The sequence below is a fragment of the Moschus berezovskii genome, chromosome 28 (genome assembly GCF_049115385.1).
Source record: "Moschus berezovskii isolate FMDL1 chromosome 28, NW_MosBer_1.0, whole genome shotgun sequence".
Classification (NCBI taxonomy): domain Eukaryota; kingdom Metazoa; phylum Chordata; class Mammalia; order Artiodactyla; family Moschidae; genus Moschus; species Moschus berezovskii.
In genome coordinates this window covers 22,396,963-22,419,360 of record NC_142487.1, presented here as the reverse complement: position 1 = coordinate 22,419,360, position 22,398 = coordinate 22,396,963, and the positions used below count along the sequence as shown (strand labels likewise).

At 40.1% G+C, this 22,398-nt stretch overlaps 1 protein-coding gene and 1 pseudogene across 2 annotated transcripts in view; both read right to left on the bottom strand.

Annotated features, from left to right (window-relative positions):
- LOC129549864 (uncharacterized) overlaps positions 1 to 22,398 on the bottom strand; it is a 70,241-nt pseudogene that overhangs the window by 19,352 nt on the left and 28,491 nt on the right. The gene's annotated exons all lie outside the window — the stretch shown is intronic.
- Positions 12,083 to 22,398, bottom strand: part of C28H18orf54 (chromosome 28 C18orf54 homolog) — a 38,830-nt gene continuing 28,514 nt past the window's right edge. The window contains exon 8 of the mRNA XM_055417388.2: positions 12,083 to 20,747. Coding sequence (XP_055273363.2) covers positions 20,675 to 20,747 — 73 coding nt within the window. The 3' untranslated portion in view covers positions 12,083 to 20,674. The remainder of the gene's footprint in view (positions 20,748 to 22,398) is intronic.

Sequence of the window (22,398 nt, the reverse complement as noted above, 5' to 3'; positions counted from 1 at the left end):
CTGTCTTGTTATTGTGCACGCGTGTGTGTGTGTAAGGTGATTCTCCTGTCTTGTTAGTGTGCGTGTGTGTGTGTGTAAGGTGATTTCCCTGTCTTGTTAGTGTGCGTGTGTGTGTGTGTAAGGTGATTTCCCTGTCTTGTTAGTGTGCGTGTGTGTGTGTGTAAGGTGATTTCCCTGTCTTGTTAGTGTGCGTGTGTGTGTGTGTAAGGTGATTTCCCTGTCTTGTTAGTGTGCGTGTGTGTGTGTGTAAGGTGATTTCCCTGTCTTGTTATTGTGCACGCGTGTGTGTGTGTGTAAGGTGATTTCCCTGTCTTGTTATTGTGCGTGTGCGTGTGTGTGTGTAAGGAGATTTCCCTGTCTTGTTAGTGTGCGTGTGTGTGTGTGTAAGGAGATTTCCCTGTCTTGTTATTGTGCACGCGTGTGTGTGTGTAAGGTGATTCTCCTGTCTTGTTAGTGTGCGTGTGTGTGTGTGTAAGGTGATTTCCCTGTCTTGTTAGTGTGCGTGTGTGTGTGTGTAAGGTGATTTCCCTGTCTTGTTAGTGTGCGTGTGTGTGTGTGTAAGGTGATTTCCCTGTCTTGTTAGTGTGCGTGTGTGTGTGTGTAAGGTGATTTCCCTGTCTTGTTATTGTGCACGCGTGTGTGTGTGTGTAAGGTGATTTCCCTGTCTTGTTATTGTGCACGCGTGTGTGTGTGTGTGTAAGGTGATTTCCCTGTCTTGTTATTGTGCGTGTGTGTGTGTAAGGTGATTTCCCTGTCTTGTTAGTGTGCGTGTGTGTGTGTGTGTGTAAGGTGATTTCCCTGTCTTGTTAGTGTGCGTGTGTGTGTGTGTAAGGTGATTTCCCTGTCTTATTATTGTGCACGCGTGTGTGTGTGTGTGTAAGGTGATTTCCCTGTCTTGTTATTGTGCGTGTGTGTGTGTAAGGTGATTTCCCTGTCTTGTTAGTGTGCGTGTGTGTGTGTGTGTGTAAGGTGATTTCCCTGTCTTGTTAGTGTGCGTGTGTGTGTGTAAGGAGATTTCCGTCTTGTTATTGTGCACGCGTGTGTGTGTGTGTAAGGTGATTTCCCTGTCTTGTTAGTGTGTGTGTGTGTGTGTGTGTAAGGTGATTTCCCTGTCTTGTTATTGTGCACGCGCGTGTGTGTGTGTAAGGTGATTTCCCTGTCTTGTTAGTGTGTGTGTGTAAGGTGATTTCCCTGTCTTGTTAGTGTGTGTGCACGTGTGTGCGCGCACGCACACTCAGTCACTAAGCTGTGTCCAAGTCCTTGTGACCCTCTAGGCTCCTCTGTCCATGGGATTTCCCAGGCAAGGATATTGAAGCGGTTAGCCATGTCCTCCCCCAGGGGATCTTCCTGATCCAGGGAATCGAACCTGTGTCTCTTGCATCTTCCACACTGGCAGGCAGATTCTTTACTGTTGCGCTACCTGGGAAGCCCCATCTTGTTATCAGGATACTATTCAACATCATTTTCTTGTTGTTTAATTTTCCTGGTGCATTTGTTAGCAGGTGTGAATCATTACTCTGTTGTCTTTGAGGCAAGGGTCTACATCTTCTATGATGCTGGTAACTGCCTCCAGTGTCTGGATATCTGAAAGCTGAGCAATACATAAGAAATATTTGCAAAGTAAGAGCACTGATCCGTCTTGTTACTGGTAGACATTTCAAAGGAAGTAATCAAAACTGATTGCCCAACTTTGTCTTATCAGCTTTCTCCACCTGAATCGTTACACAATTCAGATAACTTGGGAGATGGGGGAAGCTGGGGAAATGTTCTTAACTGGAACATAGAAGCACCTCCTTTTCTCCGCCACCAACATGGCATAAAGGAAGAATCTAGCTGACTCAGGTTTTCAAAAGCAAACAGTAATTTTTGATTGAATGTGTTCCAGGAAAATAAACTCCAGTCATTTAATGAAGAGTTATATCTTAGTATGTATTCATTTGATAGATATTGCAATCAGCAGTTATTCAGTTCAGTTCAGTTGCTCAGTCGTGTCTGACTCTCTGAGACCCCATCGACTGTAGCACACCAGACTTCCCTGTCCATCACCAACTCCTGGAGCTTGCTGAAACTCATGTCTTAGATTAAGATAACAGAATTGTAACTAAAAGCCTGTTTTTCTTATTGCCAATACAATGAACCTTCTATCTAGACCAGCTGGATACAGTGATGCACTGGGGTAGGTGGCGGGGCACGGGGGCAGAGCCGCTAGAAGGGAAAGAATCTAGCTCTCTGATTCACCATGTAGAAGAAATCCACCTGCCAACCAAGAACATTCATCTCAAACTCTTGTGTAAACAAATAGTAAGTTTCTGACATATTGCAACATTCTACATTTGGGCAATCTATTTTTTTTTTTACCACATACTGAAACAAACTTGTATCCCTATAAAGTTATATCTCTAGTCCTGCTGCTGCTGCTGCTAAATTGCTTCAGTCGTGTCCAACTGTGCAACCCCATAGAAGGCAGCCCACCAGGCTTCCCCGCCCCTGGGATTCTCCAGGCAAGAACACTGGAGTGGGTTGCCATTTCCTTCTCCAATGCATGAAAGTGAAAAGTGAAAGTGAAGTCGCTCAGTGGTGTCCAACTCTTCGCGACACCATGGACTGCAGCCCACCAGGCTCCTCCATCCATGGAATTTTCCAGGCAAGAGTACTGGAGTGGAGTGCCATATCTCTAGTCCTACTTACACTAAAGTATGCTGACAGGTTTATTCTTTGAATGTTTATCTCCGTCACAAGGGCTAGGAGCATGCTAAAAATATATTTGGCAAGTGCAAAGAACTGACTCATTAGAAGACACCCTGATGCTGGGAAAGACTGAAGGCAGGAGGAGAAGGGGACGACAGAGGATGAGACGGTTGGATGGCATCACTGACTTGATGGGCGTCAGATATTTGTGGGAAAAGGCTCAATACATGTTCCCATTGCTCCCACAGCTACCCATTCCAGAATGTTCTCAAGAAGAACTCTAACACTCTAACACTACAGGTGTTTGGTGGGTATGGGCCCCTAAAACAAGTGTCAGAGAAGGGAAGGAGCTGGGCAGGAGCTCTGAACTTGTCCAGAAAATGAAAACATTCTATTCATGCAGCTCTTCATGATGATCTGATCTCAGCCTAGCTCCTTAACCTTGCTAACTCAGTTTTCTTCATGGGCATAAAATTAAGGCTGGATTAAATAACCTTAAGACCGTCTAGCTCTACCCACTTGAACTAGAGGTAAATCAACTATACGCCAATAAAACTTAAATAAATAAAGTAAAAAGAAAGAAACTGAAAATTTTCATTTTCATAACAGTTGACCTAGGGAAAAAGAAACATACCCCAAAAAAACTTGTGCTTCATTCTAAAGACCTGCCAACTAGTGATTCAAGTACCTACCATGAGACCATGGGTAAGGAAGGCAACATCTCTGAGGCAATCCTACACTCGTTCGGGGAGCTTGTTTTAAACAACGGCAGTCCGTATTTGCTGACAAACACTGACCCTATGATTGCCAGTCACTACAGTGGCACATCCTCAACTCTTCTGCATCCTTAGTCTAACACAGTTTGTAAACTTTGATCCTTTTTTAATTCACAAAGATTTGGAACAAAATGTAATAAACTATTTCTTTAAAAACTATGAGGGGGTTTCCCTAGTGGTCCAGGGGTATAGCATCTGCCTGCCAAGGCAGGAGACATGGGTTTGACCCCTGATCTGGGAAGATCCACAAGCCACGGAGCAACTAGGCCTGTTCACCACAACTACCGCGTCTGTGCTCTAGAGCCCAGGAGCCACAAATGCTGAAGCCCCCACACCCTGGAGCCCGTGCTCCACAACAAGGGAAGTCACTGCAGTGAGAAGCTCGCACACCGCACCTGGAGTAGCCACTGCTCGCCCCAACTACAGAAAAGTTCGTGCAGCCATGAGGACCCAGCATAGCCAAAAATAAACAAATAAAATTTTTTTAAAAACCAAGAAATTATGAGTCTTCAGTAGCTACAATTTTATTTCCTGTCTGTGTGGACCCTATAATGTCTCCAAACACAGCAAGTTCTTCGGACCTTACATCCACCTGCCGAGCGCCTTTTCCTTTCTCCCATCGATCTAAACTCTATACCCCACTGGGTTAAGCGCTCCTACATGCTCTCAGAACACCTGTGTGTTGACAGTCTCATTTCAGTTATATGTAAAATTATTTGTAGCATGAATGGCTCCACTGCCAGATTACAGATTACAAAGAGCAGAGCCATCATCATTAAAGTTGAACACTAGGTCTGACACTTAGCAGGCTTAAACGAATAAATGCTTAACTCTTACGTCATCTTCATATTCAACATAATCATATCTCTTTCCCCTAAACTACCACGAACTAGTGAAGAGGCTTTATCTGTCATCCTTTATCCTTACCCTTCTACAATGTTGTTAAATAGGATAACGTTTTAGATGTTGTTCTAAGGATCAATGAAATCATATCACAGAACTGTTTTTTAAAAAACAGATACAGTATAGGAATGCACGTGTTCCAAGTTGCTTCAGTCGTGTCCAACTCTTTGGAATCCTATGGACTGTAGCCTACCAGGCTCCTCTGTCCATGGGATTCTCCAGGCAAGAATACTGGAGTGGGTTGCCATCCCTCCTCCAGGGGATCTTCCTGACCCAGGGATCGAATCCAGGTCTTTTATTATGTCTCTGCACTGGCAGGCAGGTTCTTTACCACTTAGAGCCACCTGGGAAGCCCATAGTATAGAAATATGAGGAGCTAAAGAAGTACAGATGTGAACTCATGTAAACGGTTCCAGCACTTCACCACCAAAAACAGCCCAACAGCACCTGCAGTCGCTGTGCTTTTGCCCTCCATTCACTCTCTTTTGCTTCTCAAGTGTCCAGACTTTGATCTCTAATGTAATTCCCTGCTATGAGGAACAAGAACTCCTGGTTCCTTGGGAGAAGCTTACAAATACGTCCTATGGCACGAAAAAATCAGGAAGGTCTTGAATATCCAGCTGTTTCCAGAAAGCAGTGATGCTGTCAAGAATGTCAACACGAAGGAGGCTTTCAAGGGACCTCACAGGCCAGGCTGTGATAACTGGAACTTCAATAATAGTCTATTGGGGTTAATTCGACTGTATTACACCTATAGAAGGTTCTAAGGTCATAATGATACTCAAAAGATAAAAGATAATATAAACTGTTGATAATAATAATAGAATATATTTCTACATTGTAATAAGAGTGCTAAGTTGCTTCAGTCATGTATGACTTTTTGCAACCCCGTGGACTGTAGCCCACCAGGCTCCTCTGTCCATGGAATTCTACAGGCAAGAATATTGGAGGGGGTTGCCAATCCCTTCTCTGGGGGAATCTTCCTGACTCAGGGATCAAACTCACATCTCTTATGTCTCCTGCATTGGCAGGTGAGTTCTTTACCACTAGTGCCACCTGGAAAGGCCACTGTAATAAGCAGAAGAATATATGGGAACCTTGTTTCTCCTATTAATGATATATCTGTTCAGAAGGGCGTGGTAGACTTCTCCAAGAAGCAGACAACAGAGAGAATCATGAGGAATAACGATGACCTTAGTTAAGTGTGATCAACACTATCGCTCTGACGCAAAAGAGACAAAGAAACACGATACCTAGTTACTAATGACAATAATAACATTGAATAATAGTGTACTAGTTAACATCTATTGAGGCTTCCTTTACGATCTATTTCACTGTTCCATGAGACGTCTATGACAATCCTAGGCTGTAGCTGCGATCGCTAGTCCCACTGAACAGACGTGAAAGGCAAAGTGTAGAGAAGTTAACTAAACCAAGGTCATAGAGCTAGCATGTGGTAGAGCCGCAAACAAAAACAGGTCTGACTCCAGAGTCCCCACCTAGCCCTTAGAAACAAAGAAATCCCCAACATTTCTTGTTACACACAACCCTGGTTTTCTGAAACATGTGTAACGATGAAGATATCATGGGTCAGCACTAAAGGATAAAAATTGACAGCATAAAAGGGGGTGTCAACGTCCTTCTGTCTCCAGAGACTGACACGGGCCACATTTGACCCTTCCTCACAACCCAGCAATGCAGTTGGGGAAGGAATACCACCCAGCCAATCCTGATACACGTATCTTGAGAATTCCACAGTACACATGCCCATCTCCTCATCTGCAACCAATCCTACTTATCAAAGTGAAAGTGTCAGTCGCTCAGTAGTGTCCGACTCTTCGCCATCCCATTGACTGCAGCCCGCCAGGCTTCTAAGTCCATGGGATTTCCCAGGAAAGAATACCGGAGTGGGTGCCACTCCCTTTTCCTGGGGATCTTCCCAACCCAGGGATCAAACCTGGGTCTCCCACCACTGCAGGCAGTTTCTTTGCCATCTGAGCCACGGAAGCTCAAATACTACTTATGGCTCTACCCAAATCTTGCTTGTGGCTCTAAAAGACTTTAAAACAAAATGTATATTCAAAGATTTTTGCCACATTTCTCTCATGCAAGACTCATGTTAAAAAAATTTCATCACATTCTTCAGTATTAACTTATATGAAAGAAAACTAAATTAATAGAACATTATCTTAAAATGATGTATCTGTTTATAAATTACAGGTATATTACTTCTACGAAGATACTGAAACAAACATAAGGAAAAGAACGAGTGAGATGAGGAATCTGGAGACCAAGAGATACTAAATCCAAATCAGGAAGGGCTGAGATGCACGGATGGTCACGTATAAGTAGAAGGAGGAGGGTTCAACAGATAATCAGCACCTATCATTACACACAATTACTTGTCAAAAGAAGGGTTCCAATTGTGTGTTCCAAAAATATTGATTAGCTAAATTTCTGAAGAGAATAGAAAATTACAGGGCCAATCCTCACCTACTAGGAGAAGAAAAACCCCTAGGTGGCCCTACTAATCACAATAAAATTATTTGAGGAATGTGTATGTTTTTAAAATGTCAACACACCAGGTCAACAAAATATAACAAGACAATGGCTCAGGTACTGATGGCCAAGGGCAATTTAAAGACTGAATGATTTCTGGGATAAATACCAAGTTTCAGAAATTAAATCTGTATGGAAAAACAAGTACTTAAGGTCTCATAATATAACAGGCAAAACTCATGAAAAGTGAAAGTGAAAGTCACTCAGTCGTGTCCAACTCTTTGGAACACCATGAATTATACACCGTCCATGGAATTCTCTAGGCCAGAATACTGGAGTGGGTGGCCACTCCAGGGGATCTTCCCTACCCAGTAATCAAACCGGGTCTCCTGCATTGCAGGTGGATTTTTTACCAACTGAGCTACCAGGGAAGCCCTAGGTAACCATTTAAAAAAAAAAGAGGACTTCCTCTAATGCTCCTATAAGCAGGCCCATTATCACAACCAATAATTGACTGTTGATACTCAGTTCCTACAACATTTTGCTTCATTAGGATTCAAAGTTATTGCTCTTTATCAGCAAAACCAATTACAAAGGTTCATTTATTAATGCTGACCTATTTGAGGTTTTACATATTTCATCTTTCAACATGTCTTTTCACATAGTTACTGACAAACACTGATACCGAGCACATTATTTTAGTTGAAAATATTCACCATTTGGAAAGCATGTAGAGAATTATATTAGGTTCTTCTCCTGATAGTTGCCCTTTTAAAATACATTAATCACCTCCAATTGAAGACCAGGTGAAAGCTCTTCAACTGTACAATTAAATAGGTTTTTAAATTTGGAAGTCTTAAGTCAAACAGAGAAGAAGAAATACCGTATGACATCCCTTATATGTGGAATCTAAAAAGAAATGATACAAATGAACTCACAGAACAGACTCACAGACTTAGAAAATGAACTTATGGTTGGAGGGGTTGGGGTAGGACCGGGGGCGGTGCGGGGGGGGGGGAGGCATAGTTAGGGAGTTTGGGATGGACATGTGCACACTGCTATTTAAAATGTATAACCAACAAGGTCCTATTTATAGCACATGGAACTATGCTCAACATTATGTGGCAGCCTGGATAGGAAGGGACTTTGGGGGAGAATGGATACATGTATACGTATGGCTGAATCCCTCTGGTGTTCACCTGAAACTATCACAATATTGTTAATTGGCTACATCCCAATACAAAATAGAAAGCTTTAAAAAACAAAAATAAAATACATTTTAAGAACCCATCAAAAAAAATTTTGGACATCTTTGTATTTGCAGGGAGGTCCAAAAAAATGCTGCTGCATTAAAATCTATTAAATTTGTGGAGTAGAGCTCTCCTTTCTTAACATTTGAAAGCACGAGCAGTGTTTGACATTAATATGCAAGCCACATTAGTTGCGTTAAAATGACGATACTCCATATAAGATTTGCATATAGTTGATGCTTTACCTTGCAACTTTAGGTTGAACTCATTAAGAAGCTTAACTGTCTCAAAAGCTAATTTCCAAAGTCATTCAGTGTTTACAGTAGAGGAACACTGGCTCTTCTCATTAACAAAATTTTGATTTTGGCCCTAAGATTAAAAAAAAAAAAGACCACAGTAAAACTTTATCACTGATGAGTCATCAAACTGAAGTATAACAGAGCAAGAAAGAACATTTCACTTCTATTTCTGATAAAAATCCACAGAACTGATAAAGGTTAAGTCCACAAGAGCAAATGAAGTTCACCATTGACACTACTGGTTCAGCAACACGTGGTAGACTCAAATATTTCCTGCAAACTACCTACTAACGAATAATGCCACAGGCAAGCTATAAACATCTTACATTTCACATTTGTCAATCTGTACAACTAAGTTTTTTTCCTCTGCTTGATATATGTTTTTGTCCCTGTAAGCTGTAATACGTCCTAGAAGATTCCACTTCATGTTTACTGATTAGTTTTTCTAAAATTCTTTGAACTATTCCCTTTTTAGTTGTAACATGCAGACTATTCATAGAGGTTAATTCTTTGTCATTTTAAACTCATCTTTGACCCCTGGAATAAAAAAGAAAACAACTTAATCGTATCAATAACACCTTTTGGACTCACCAAGAGACAAGAAAAACCAAAGAATCTCTATCAACATCAATAGACCAATTTTTAACTACCAATGTTGCTCCCCAAAATCATCAACTCTTTGGTTGATTGTTCTCCCTAAGAGGTTAATAGTATTAAACAAGTTTATCTCCTCTGGACACATTCCTTCAGTTGTTTCAATTAAGCAGAATTTAATAAACCCACAGTCAGTAAACAGTTTTCCTTATTTGGCTAACAAACAAGCCATTCTAAACTTACTGTGACTTCAGCCTAATTTCCATTTTTTATATTTTTGAAGAAATTATGCTGTGATTTTTTAAAAGTTATTTCTAATTTGCTTTTCTGTAAGTTGGAAATATTGAGTGCTTGGTCTAGTAATGTTGACAGAAGCTGTATTCTTCATGTGTCGTAAAATATTCATCTTTTAAATTTTATTCAATCACTTAAAAACATACAAAACATTAGCTATGGACTGTACAGAAAACCAGCGGCAGGCTAAACTCCAAAAATGAGCCATAATGTGCCCATCCCTACTCTAGATAACAGGCTTCCCTGGTGGTTCAGTGGTAAAGAATCCACCTGCCAATGCAGGAGACATGGGTTCGATCCCTGGGTCAGGAAGATGCCCTGGAGAAGGAGATGGCAAACCAGTATTACTGAATCTGAGACTCTGGGTCATGGAGAATGCTATAAAATTTTCATGCTATAAAATCCAGACATTTCTAGAATCTAGAACTAGGATAGAGACTCCAGCTTTACAATTCAGAATGCTACAAAGGTGACTCGAAGAACTCCCCATCTATCCCCACTGGACAATAGAAACCCTCACCTTTTGAACATGCTGGAAGACCCTCCCCTCCTCTCATCCCTCACCTCGACACCTTACTCACTCTTTCATGTCTGGGGATCCCTCTTTGTACCCATGGCCAAGTAGAGAACTGACATGGAAACCGGGACCCTCAAGTTTGACATTCCATTGTATACAGAAAACAAATCCTAAGTCACAAGCAAACTAGGAGGTTATAACATCCCCTGTGTAAGGTTACTTTGTAGGCATGGTCACTAGCTAGGAAACTGAAGTTTCTACTAATTCATGAAAAGATTAACCTAAGCAAGTTCTGTTAGTTCAAAATAGTGGTGTTATCAAAGTTTGTTCATATTTTGCCTTTTTGGGTTTTTCTTTTTTTTCCTTCCTGTCCTTCCCAAGTGGCTGAATGGGTAAAGAATCAGCCTGCAATGCAGGAGACAGAGATGTGGGTTTGATCCCTAGGTCAGGAAAATCACCTGGAAGTGGGCATGGCAACCCACTCCAGTATTCTTCCCTGGAAATCCTACGGACAGAAGAGCATTGTGCACTACAGTCCATAGGGTCGCAGAGTCAGACACGACCGAAGCAACTGAGCACACACACTCCTTCCCCATCTCACGCCTTCTCTTTTCTCTGACTTTAAATTAAGATTGTTGGGGAGGCTATGGCCCCTGGCTTAGTCTACCAACTAGACTTGCTTTATGTGTGGGAAACAGGACTGAAGGATAAGTGACAAAGGTACATCCCTTGAACCTCCACTCCCAACTCAAGATGTCAAGCCTGTATCTTGTTGAAAACCCAAAGCCAGGTGTTCCTTTTAAGGGCCACCACTTTACAATGGCAAACGCATGTGCCTAGGCTAACACAGCTTTCCATTACGTGAGTGTTGGGACAGCAACTAGGGAGAGACAGAACACAAAAGACATTAGTGGTCTAACAGGAACCACTTCAGCACCGAAGCCTCCTCAAGAGGGAGAAGGGAATAGGGGTCCTAATCATGATTACAGTCTAAGGAATACATCTGGTATACAGAATGGGGAGAGATGCTTCTAAAAGGTTGTAACTTGATGTGGGAAGGAACAGGGAGAGAAGATCATCTCCTAACACACCCCCATCAGTTTCCAAGAGCTGTAACTGAGAATGAATGCCAGGCACTGAGCTCAAATCCCTGGAGAAGGGAAAGGCCGCCCTCTCCAGTATTCTGACCTGGCAAATTCCATGGACTGTGTGTAGTCCATGGTGCTACAAAGAGTCAGACACGACTGAGTGACTTTCACAAGCTCAAAACCGGATTAAGGAGTAGTAGGACTCATCTGAAAAGACCCCGATGCTGGGAAAGACTGCGGGCAGGAGAAGGGGATGACAGAGGATGAGATGTTTGGATGGCACCATTGACTCAACAGACATGAGTTTGAGCAATCTCTGGAAAATAGTGAACGACAGGGAGGCCTGGTGTGCTGCAGTCCACGGGGTCACAAAGAGCTGGACACCACTCAGTGACTGAATAAGGCCGATGACAAAATTTCTTAATCTTGTCAAAGCAGGCAGTGCCCTCTAGTGGGAAAAAAAAAGTTAAATCGTCCTTACTAAGACTTGGATCCGCTTCTACAAAATATCCATACAGCTAAATGGCAACAATTATAACTAGCTGAAATTCTGAAAACAAGTACTGACATAACTGTATTTAGCAGTAATAGTTTACACTGGGCACTTCCCTACGGTGAGGCCCTGTGCTAAGCAACTGTTTTACAGGCATTCTCTCAATCCCTTCAACTGTGCTCTGAAGCAGCCCCATTAGCTCAGTTTTATAAATTCAATCTTACAGCTCTAACTTGCTCAAGGCACCCCAACTAAGAAGGGGCAGGAGGGAATAAGACATTTAAAGCTTAAACCCTCGTAAGAAATCTCAGAAACACACACACAATGAATAAGAACTACAGCAGAAAGTTGGGAAACGTTTGCTAAACTTTGCTCATTTTTAATAGAAAATTGATACCACTTTAACTGGAGATGATGAAATAAATCTAAATAAAAATTTTCATATGTCCCTCAGGTCTAAAAAAAAAAAAAGAAGACTGAAATGATTTGAAGGAGTGCTGAGTGGTTCATTTGTCGGGGGCATTATCAAGGTGCTTCCAGGACTCCTGTCGTGAGGACTTCTGAATCCCACTCCAAGAGACTTCTTTGTGCTTCTTTCTGTTGTCTTCTTATACTCGTATCCAAAATGCCACATAAACCATTCAGTAAATCAAATAGCATCTAGTACTTCAACCTGAGACAAATAAATAGTCCTCTAAACATTATTTTTTCAAAAAACCCTATATTCTAGGGACTTATTTTACAATAAATCATAGGAACATCAGTAAAACTGTAATTCTGAGCAATAAACTAAATAAGGCCTGCTTTATAGTTTTACTTCCTAAAAAAATTACTAACATAATTTTATGCTGTGGTATCAGATTTTAAAGACCTAACTATCAGAAGGAAGAAAAACTGTTGGTTTTAGTATTTGGAAAACAGTTCAGTTTATGCAGCCATAAATCAATGTAGAGACCAACAACAAAAATTAATGTTCACTCAATGCTACATCAAACACATAGGTACATTTTGCCTAGGAAATAAAATCCAAAATTCCCAGTTGAGCACACCAACTGCCTCAGAGTCGTCCCCAAGTCACACTCTGGTCCTCATTCAGAGAAATATTTACGTAGCTCTTTAAATTACTGCTAGGCACTATCCTAGTTGTTGAGGAGTAAATAGTGAATAATACAAAGTTCAGGCCCTCAAGATTCAGTGAAGAAAAATAAGGCAGGAGTTTCCCTGGTGGCTCAGATGATAAAGAATCTGTCTGCCAAAGCAGGACACACAAGAGATGTGGGTTCAGTCCCTGGGTCAGGAAGATCCCCAGAAGGAAATGGCAACCCATCCCAGTATTCTTGCCTGGGAAATCCCATGGGCAGAGAAGCCTGGCAGGCTAGTCCATGAGGTTGCAAGAGTCGGACATGACTTTGTGACTAAACCTCCACCACCAGAGTAAAGTATAATAGCATGGGGGCGGGGGCGGAGAGGAGGGCAGGCTGGTCTGATAAAGTGGCATTTGAGCAGACACCTGAAGTCAGGGAGGGAATTAAGAGGCGTTTGTGGAAAGACTGACAAGATGGAGGGCACTGCAAAGGCCTGGACACAGAGGCATATTTGTGGTTATTTGGTAACAGCCAAACCAATGTGGCTGAATCAGAGCAAGCAGAGTGGTAGCAAAGGTTTCGGCCTTGAGGAGTGATGGGAGGGGCATTGGCACGTCATCTAGGGCTTTTCAGGGTAGGGTGGGAACTTCACAACTACTCTTCCAACAGGAAGCCACTGGAAAGCTTGAGATGTACATCATCAGACACATTTTTCAATAACAATTCTTGCTGTAATGTAGAGCATATAGCTCTACCATAAAGGAGGCAGAGCTCTGAAAAATTGATGCTTTCCAACTGTGGTGTTGAAGACTCTTGAGGGTCCCTGGGATAGCAAGAAAATCAAACCAGTCAATCCTAAAGGAAATCAACCCTGAATATTCATTGGGGAGACTGATGCTGAAGTTCCAATACTTTGGCACTTGCTGCGAAGACCCAACTCATTGGAAAAGACCCTGTTTCTGGGAAAGACTGAAGGCAGAAGGGGACAACAGCAAGGATGAGATGGCTGGATGGCATCACCGACTCAAACTCTGGGAGATGGCTAATGACAGGGAAACCTTGAGTGCTGCAGCCCATGGGGTTACAGAGTTGGACACAACTGCGCAACTTAACAATAATGTAGAGTAGAAGCGGGAACCACAAGGGTAGAACCAGCCTTGTCTTATTCCTAGCACCTCCCTTACCTAGGTGTATTAGCATCACTAGCAGCTAGTGTTTACTGAGATCACAGATGCCAGGCGTTATCATTTAATCCTTGAAACAAAACTTCAAAGTAGCTGTTACAAATGAAAGGGAAATTTTAAATGAAGCCTCAGGGAAGATCAAGGAGCTTGTTCACAACAGTTAATAAAAGGTAGAATGATAAAACACTTCTGCCTGATATTAAAGCACAGGTTTCCTCCACTATGACACAGCATACCCAATTCAATAAAAAAATTTTGTATCAGGCCTTTTTAACAACTAAAGTCTTTGCACGTCTTGTTGCTGTTGCCTTTTAATTGTTACGTCTGGCTCTTTTTTGACCCCATGGACTGTAGCCTGCCAGGCTCCTCTGTCCATGGGATTTCCCAGGCAAGAATATTGGAGTGGGCTGCCATTTACAGGGGATCTACTGACCCAGGGATTGAACTCACATCCCCTGCATTAGCAGGCAGATACTTTACCACTGAGCCACCAAGGAAGACCCTTTGAATGTCTTACTCTGTCTTAACATCCTTCAGTCCAATTTCTTTGATGACAAACTTGTTCATTTTGGAGATCAATTCAAGCATCCCCTCCTATGTGAACTTGTTCCTGATTCTTCCGGCCACTTAGCTGCTCCATCGTCTGTGCCTTAATAGCTACTGCTCCAGCTTCATTTCTCTGAAACAATACTTACCTGGTGGTAATGTAACTCTGTTTACCTATTTCCATCAAGTTCCTCATGGAAGTCATACCTTATTTGCCATCATCTCTCCTACCGCTACCCTCTCCTCTCCTCCTTCCCACCTCCACAAACAGCCAAATGCATGCTGAAAAGTGAAAGTGAAGTCACTCAGTCATGCCCGACTCTGTGACCCTGTGGACTAAAGCCTACCACACTCCTCCGTCCATGGGATTTTCCAGACAAGGGTACTGGAGTGGGTTGCCACTTCCTTCTCCAGATGATCTTCCCGACCCAGGGATTGAACCTGAGTCTCCCGCATTGTAGGCACTTTACCGTCTAAGCCACCAGGGAAATCAAATGCATGCTAGCTGAATGAAATAATAAATCATCGAAGAATCATACGTAGACTTTTCATGCACCTATTCTACACATCTTGGACATCAGATGCCACATTTTTAAAAAATTAACTGTCCAAAAAAAGATAGTAATTGGTGATGAATATATTAACAAGATGGGAGAATCTTTTCATAATGTATATACATAACATACACTTTAAATATCTTTACAATTTGTCAATTATACCTCAACAAACCTGGAAAAAATTAGCAATGGGTGGCAATAAGAAAAAATAAAGTGGGTGGATATTAACTAGACTTACACATAAGCATTTAATCATTATGTCATACACCTGAAACTAATATATGTCAATCCTCTTATCAATTTGCAAAATAAATGCATACTCCAGCATTCTGCTGTTAAGTAGGGCTCTGGATCACCTGTACAATTTAGACACTTAAACAATAAAAGGAAAGCCAGATGGCATTATTACAAGTGAGGCAATTATGAACATAAAATTGTGTCCGAAGTATTTAGAATTAAAAACAGCATGAAAGAGGGACGTAGCATTATTTTTGTTGGTTTCAGTATTTAAAGAAGACCAAAATGTGTATATGAGATTGCCTTGAAAGACAAAATTATTAAATAAGGGTAATATGTGGAAGACACAGGAAAACAAATTATGACTTAACTGAAGCAATACACAATGCAAAGCATTCCAACTGCAAGAAATGCTCAATTTCCAGAAACACTCATATAAAACCTACGTGGCTACCACGATGAAAAACAATTGAATGCAACAATCTACTCCTCTGAAATTCTGATCTTCATTTGTATAATTACAGAATGTTTATAATAGTCCCAGATTTCTAGTTGTTTTTTCCTATAAAATTATCAAATTTATTAATTTTGAAAATACTGACCCAAAGTTTCTTATTGAGCCTGTTTCCTAAGTGAGCTGACATTTTTGTTATTTTACCTTTATGCCAGGTTCTTGGTTTGGACAGGCTATATTGCAAAACAGGGTGTCAGAGGTGGACAGGTGAAGCAATTTTTAATTTCCCTTTGTGATGTTTTTTTCCCACCAAACCTTTCAAGAACCTGACAAGTTTCTGGCCAGTCATCAATTCATAGTCTCGGCTCCAAATTCACCTGAAGGGGCTCACTCACAGCTTTCCGGCAGCTCCAGCATCAGTGAACTCAACGGATATGAAGAAACCCAGCGGCTCCCTGGCCCAGTCACAGTTCAGAATGTATGGTTCTCCCTGGCAACATCATACAGACCTGACCCAGGCCGGTGCCCACCTTCAACTTTCCGAAAACAAACCCCTTTTGCTCCTGGCATCCAGCCAGCACCGTCCAGCCTGCAGAAGGCTCCCTCACTCCCTCTCCAGGCCAACACTTGGTCACTAGCTGCAGCTTCCCTGAACCTTGGAGGGTGGCTTCCTGCTTGCCCAGTGACTGCAAACCAACTCTGGTCTGGGCAAGCCTGTAAACTTCTCTGCCATCCAGTGGGCTGCCCCTTCAACAAGATCTGACTTCCATCTGAGATATCTTGTCCTTGAGTACTTGCAAGCTTGTCCCTCCTTGAGTTCTCTCCCTTAGCTCTGGGTTACCAGATAGACTTCTCTCTTATTTTGTCATAATTTAGAACTTTTTCCCCCGCTCTGTGGAACCTGGAAGGCAGGCAAGCAGCCAGGTCCAGGGAAACACCGCTTCATCAGCTGCTACAAACACTTAACTCCGGTGGGTCTGACTAGTTTAAAACTTTGGTGTACTGAGTTGCTCCTATTTAAAATCACTGTGTGGTTTGTTTCTAGACTGGATCCAGACTGACAGGTTCCCGTCTAGCCAGTCACAGAAGCAACACAATGAAAACCAGCCACTGAAAGTTTTCCTAGACTTAGTCTGGGGAACGGATTTGTAACATAGATCATGTACCTGATGAAATGCAGAATATAGAAAAACCCAAAAACCGCAGAAGTCTTGAAGGCTCAAGACGTTAGAAAGCCTACAACCAAGTCATCCAAAATACATAAATGTTAATCTTGTTGGATAAACTGCAGTTTCAAAACAGAAACCTCTTCCAAAATAGGTTTAATTTACCTCATTTTAAAAAGGATTTGTAGGACATCGCATAAAGGATGTGGTTTCTACCATGAACTTACAATCTTATACAGGAAGCCTGGCTTAAAATAATCGATTAACATGTCTCTGGTTATTACATCACTATGTAAGAGACAAAACAAAATCAATCTATATTTTTTAAGACATTTTCTCCCCTAGGGATACAAATCTTGCTACAAGAGGTACATCCAACACTTAACATAAGAAATCTAACAGTTAAACACGTGATGGGAAAGAAAAAGGAGAGCCAACCTACCAGAGTTTGGGAGGTTAAAGTGTTTGGGGAATAAAGGATAAGCTCTCTCAGAGCTTTAAAGAAATGGCACAGTATTTCAAGTATGGGAACCAATATGTACAAAGGTGAAAATGAAAATGTACATATGAAGTTTGGGAGAATCTGAATAAAGCAATCTAGCTACAGCAAACTTGCTGAAATACATCAGTAAGATTACAGCAGTGGTGTGTGTAACAGTGTCTTGCAAGGACTAGTCAGGATATCTTTGAACCAAAAATGAGGGGAAGAATGGTTAACGTTGAAACAGGTACTGGGGGCAAATGGACTAGTCTCAGTAAGGAGGCTGCTGCACTGTGAATTGGCCTGGTCTGGTCTACAGTAAGGACAATGTAGAATCAACTGGGAAGATAAAAAACTAGTTTTTATTCAAAAAATATCTTGGCCATAGATCAGTTTTGCTCCCTTTCATGCTACTTGCCTTTTAGCCATTTAATTATTTTTATTGGAAAACAGTTGCTTTACAATGTTGTATAAGATTCTGCTGAACAGCAAAGTGAATCAACTGTACATACACCCTCTCTTTTTTGGATTTCCCTCCCATTTAGGTCACCACAAAGCACTGAGTAGTTTCCCTGTGTGGTACAGTAGGTTCTCATTAGTTACCTATTCTATACATTGTAGTGTATTATATGGGCCTCCCTGGTAGCTCAGCTGGTAAAGAATCTGCCTGCAATGCAGGAGACTCCCGTTCCATTCCTGGGTCAGAAGATCCCTTGAGGACGAGATAGACTACCCACTCCATTATTTCTGGGCTTCCCAGGTGGCTCCAAAGGTATTGAATCCACCTATAGTGTGGGAGATCTGGGTTTGATCCCTGGGTTGGGAAGATCCCTTGGAGGAGGGCATGACAACCCATCCAATATTCTTGTCTGGAGAATCCCCGTGGACAGAGAAGCCTGGCAGCCTACAGTCCATGGAGCCGCAAAGAGTCAGACATGACTGAGCGACTAAGCACAGCACGATGTATTACACAGGTAAATCCCAACCCCCCAATTCAGCCCACCCCCTTGGCAAGTTTACTTCTGAGAGCACTTCTAACAAAGAGGTTTTGAGACATTGTGAAAAGCGGGACAGAAACAGAGGAAACATACAATCAAAACTATGAGTGATTCCACATATTCAAAATATCGGGGGAAGAAAATCTTGCCATGACTTATATTCAGGCAACATTCTGGTATAACTGCATATGATTTAACATTATCCCTAACATTAAATGTACAAAATACCCCCCCAAAACCCACATTTACAAACTTCAACAAGAAATAACAAAACTAGAGAGAGAAACACATAACCCAAATGAACCCAACACAGAGTTCCTCAATGTGGTCAGAAATCTCTATGAATCTGAAATAAATTATCCCAGAAAAAACTGAAGAATTCCTACTGATAATAAAGAAAATGTAGTTAAGTTCAAGTCTTCACATATTCATCACAGTTTTATCCCTGGATCTCAAATAATTTTTGTAATTAGGTTTGTTCAATTTTTTCATACTCAATTAAAAACTTGAAATGTCATTAAAGTTTTATCACTTTTTCTATTCAATATTTTTCAATACACCTAAAAGAGAAAAAGGTTGATAAAGCCTTATATTCACAATACTATTTTTAAAATCTAATTGCCTTAAATTCCCAACTCAGTTGTCTCAATACTGTTGTCTTTTTTCCTTTGGAAATCTCAAAATAATAAATGCTAAAATATTTATAAATTCCTTAAATAATTTATTGAACATTTATCATTTACATTTTTCTTATTGAATCACTGATTTTTTTTAAAGGCTACAATTAATCATTAAAAGTTTTCTTTTTTTTGCTAAAAACTTAAAACTTCCATATTTAATACAAAAAACACTTTGGGATAAGTATCTCACATTTCTTAAAATATTAGTTAAAATTCTAGAACAAGTTTATCTTATTTAGGAGATATGTTTTTGCAAATGAAGCACTAACCAAATCAGTGTTACACAAAGTCATTAAGCACAGTTCTTTTGCAGATTCCTTCTATGTACACTAAATATATCATGTCTGATCAACATGTAATACGTAATTATCTGGTATCTGCTGTGCCTTTAGAATTCGTCAAATCCTGGATTTTCCTGAAACATGCTAACTCAGATCCATTCATTCATCCACTTAAAAAGCTCAATTCACCCAACTTAAAATCAATCCATCCACACTTAACAGCCAACCACATTACAATCATCAAAGTAATGTCTTGTTTCATTGTATGCAAACTATTTGCTGTGAAGCAGAAGACCATAATCAGAAGCAAAAACACATCCAGAGTAAACAAAACTAACTTACTAGCAAGTGACTCTCAAACTGGGCAAAAAGAACAGTAGTGACTCTGATTCACTAGGCAAGGGAAAAAAGACAATATTCACTCTACGGTCTGACATGTAATTTCTGTAACAAAGGTCTTACCTGGTGTTTTAAATTGAGGTGGGGGGAGGGCAGGAATTCTTTCACCCAATGTGCTTAGAAATTCTTATTTGACAGTAAAGCTACTAGCAGAAAATGCTCCAAAACTTGAGTAGTGTTAATTTGTATACACACAAACATACTCTTTAATTTCATCAGGCTTTTTTAATATACTTTGCCACGTATTATGACTTATTTCTTCATTTTGTTAGTAAACATGCTTCCTGCTTATCAGAAGTTCACTTGATAGAAGTTGCAAAATTAGAGAGCTCTGTTTAGTTCTAGCTAGTGACAAATCTTCAAGACTATAGCCTGCTTTAAATAAAGTTCAGCATTTACAAAATAGCTTTAATATAGTTACTGATTTTTCATAGTCATTTCAGTTACCAAATTTCATAAAGCAATCGGTCAAATATAGTTTTTACTAGTTTGAGCTAACCTCAAAATTTAAATCTAAGAAATATCAAAATATTAAATTCTTAAATATCCCCCGCAAAATGTTTTAAAAACTGTCAAGTACTGTCACATTATCTCACATAAAATCAAAGCATTAATTAAATGAGGTTTTCCTGGAATTCACAATATAAAACATTCTTTTTAGCACTGCATCAATTAATGTTATTTGCAAATACAACATATTCTTAAATGTTTGCTTTACGAGACTTGAAAGTAACATACTTCCATATGGATAAGATACATCAATAATTTTGATATTCCTTAAGTTCCTTACATTGGATGCTACCTTTATGAGAAAAGAGACTCTGGATAGAAACCAGGAAAAGCTTCTAAATGATCCAGAACCAGATGATAAAATCATGAGGATGCTGAAGAAAGTTTAAGTCCATGTAAGCTTCAAGAACAGAAATCATCCATCTTTGACCATTAGACATACGATAGCCTGAAGACCAAAGTCAGACTAGGACTCTGGGTCCTCCCAATTCACCTCAGGTATGTTGGCACAAAATGAGGAGAGGCCACAAAAAAATATGCGGACGTTTTCAAGTCTGGTTTTTAAAAAATATGTAATACTTGAACCAATCACAGAATGATGTATGGCTGATAGTTAACTGTCAGTTTAAGCGATACGAAAAAAATACATTTTGTTCTGTGGTGACTATTTATTGGTTAAACTTTTATTCTCCTCTTCATATTTTCGGTGACTGTTTCCCACTGGTATCATCAACCAGGTCTCTCAGGCGAGATAAATGGTGCAAAGCCCTTCATTAAAAGTATAAAACACATTATCAACCAATATCAAGGACTGAACAGGTAATGCAGACAGTAAGAAAGGGTCATTACATTGTTTATTAACTTCAAAATCAGTATGAGAGATAAACTTACGGAATATGTTTAGCATCAAAACTATGAAAATTTTTCTTTACAAAACCTCGCAATCTGAATAACTCAGGGCTAAAATAATTCATCTAAAATTCTATAAACACATAAAAACATGTTTGACATTTAAAGATTTTCTTTTTAAGTGTACCAAGTAGCCCAACAAAAAACAATAACAGGTATCATTTGTATCACACTTAAAACATCTTTTCCATGTGATTTTCAGAGTGAGATGATGCCTTTTGATATACTATGTATATCATTTAAGAATAAAGGACATAATTCATTTTTAACATATACATTCAAGGCAGCTAAAATTTTAAAAATAGCACTAAAGAATCAGTTACAATTGAGGAAAACTCATTTTTATTGAGCATGGGGACAACAAATGACAATTACATTGAATAATGTTAGCAGACCAGCAACCTGGTCTTCCCGATCATTCCTCAGACAAACCAAGAAGACAGGGACCCTGAACTTTCCACTCTCCTCTTAAAGTATTCTTCCAGTTTTCCCTCTCCCCTACCCTTCAGATCCTTGAGGATCACTCAGAAAATATAAGTTAATCAACCACCCAAAGATACATCTCTGATAACAAGAGACTAAGAAAAACAGAAATAATGTAACAATTATGATGCGCAGTAATCTCTAAGGTGAGAAATTAGTGAGAAGTTACAATGATGTATAAGAAATAAAATGCATCCTCCACTTTACCAAGAGTAAGAAGATGGAGAAAACTAGTAGTGTTAATTACTATATCACATCACATCTATTTCCCCGTACTCTACTTCTCAGACACTCAAATGTAGTAAGAATCTGAATTCTGGCACCCATTCAACAGCTTCTGCTAATTTTTGAGACTGTCATCTTCATTAACTAAATGACAATAACTCACCCAGGGTTACTAAGCAATTAGAGGTAAAACTAGACTTTATTATTGCTACATCCTATAGTAATCTCTCTCAAAGTTTTTCTTCTTCCTAGACACACATTTATGAGGAAGAATATAATCTGTAAATATAATACTTGGGGCTTATCTTTTTCTTTTCAGGCTGTGATTCAAGAGACAGACAAGAGGCTAGAATCTGATCTCATTGTTTACAAATTGGAGGACCACAGATTCTTTAGATTTTAAGGATCTATACAACGGGATAGGCGGAAAATTATCTTTATTTTCACTAAATGCTATCTCTAAATTAGCATTTCCTTCCATTATGAATGTAAGCAACACACCAAAGTGATCTAATATGCCACAGAAGTCAGAGGTATTGTCATATCACATAGTTATTGCAGGTATGTTCTATACTCATGACTATTTCAAAATTATAAGCCACATAATACTTACAAAATAACAAATTATTAAATCCACTGCTATAACACAGGTACTCTCATTCTTTCTGTCTCAGTCCAAAAGTTCATATGACATAACTAGGTAACTATTAGAAAATTTTAAGTCTAGTTGTTCATCCACCAAACAGTGAAGTCTCAGTTGTGACCCAGACATCAATGTCTTCCAATATTCTCTTTAACTGTT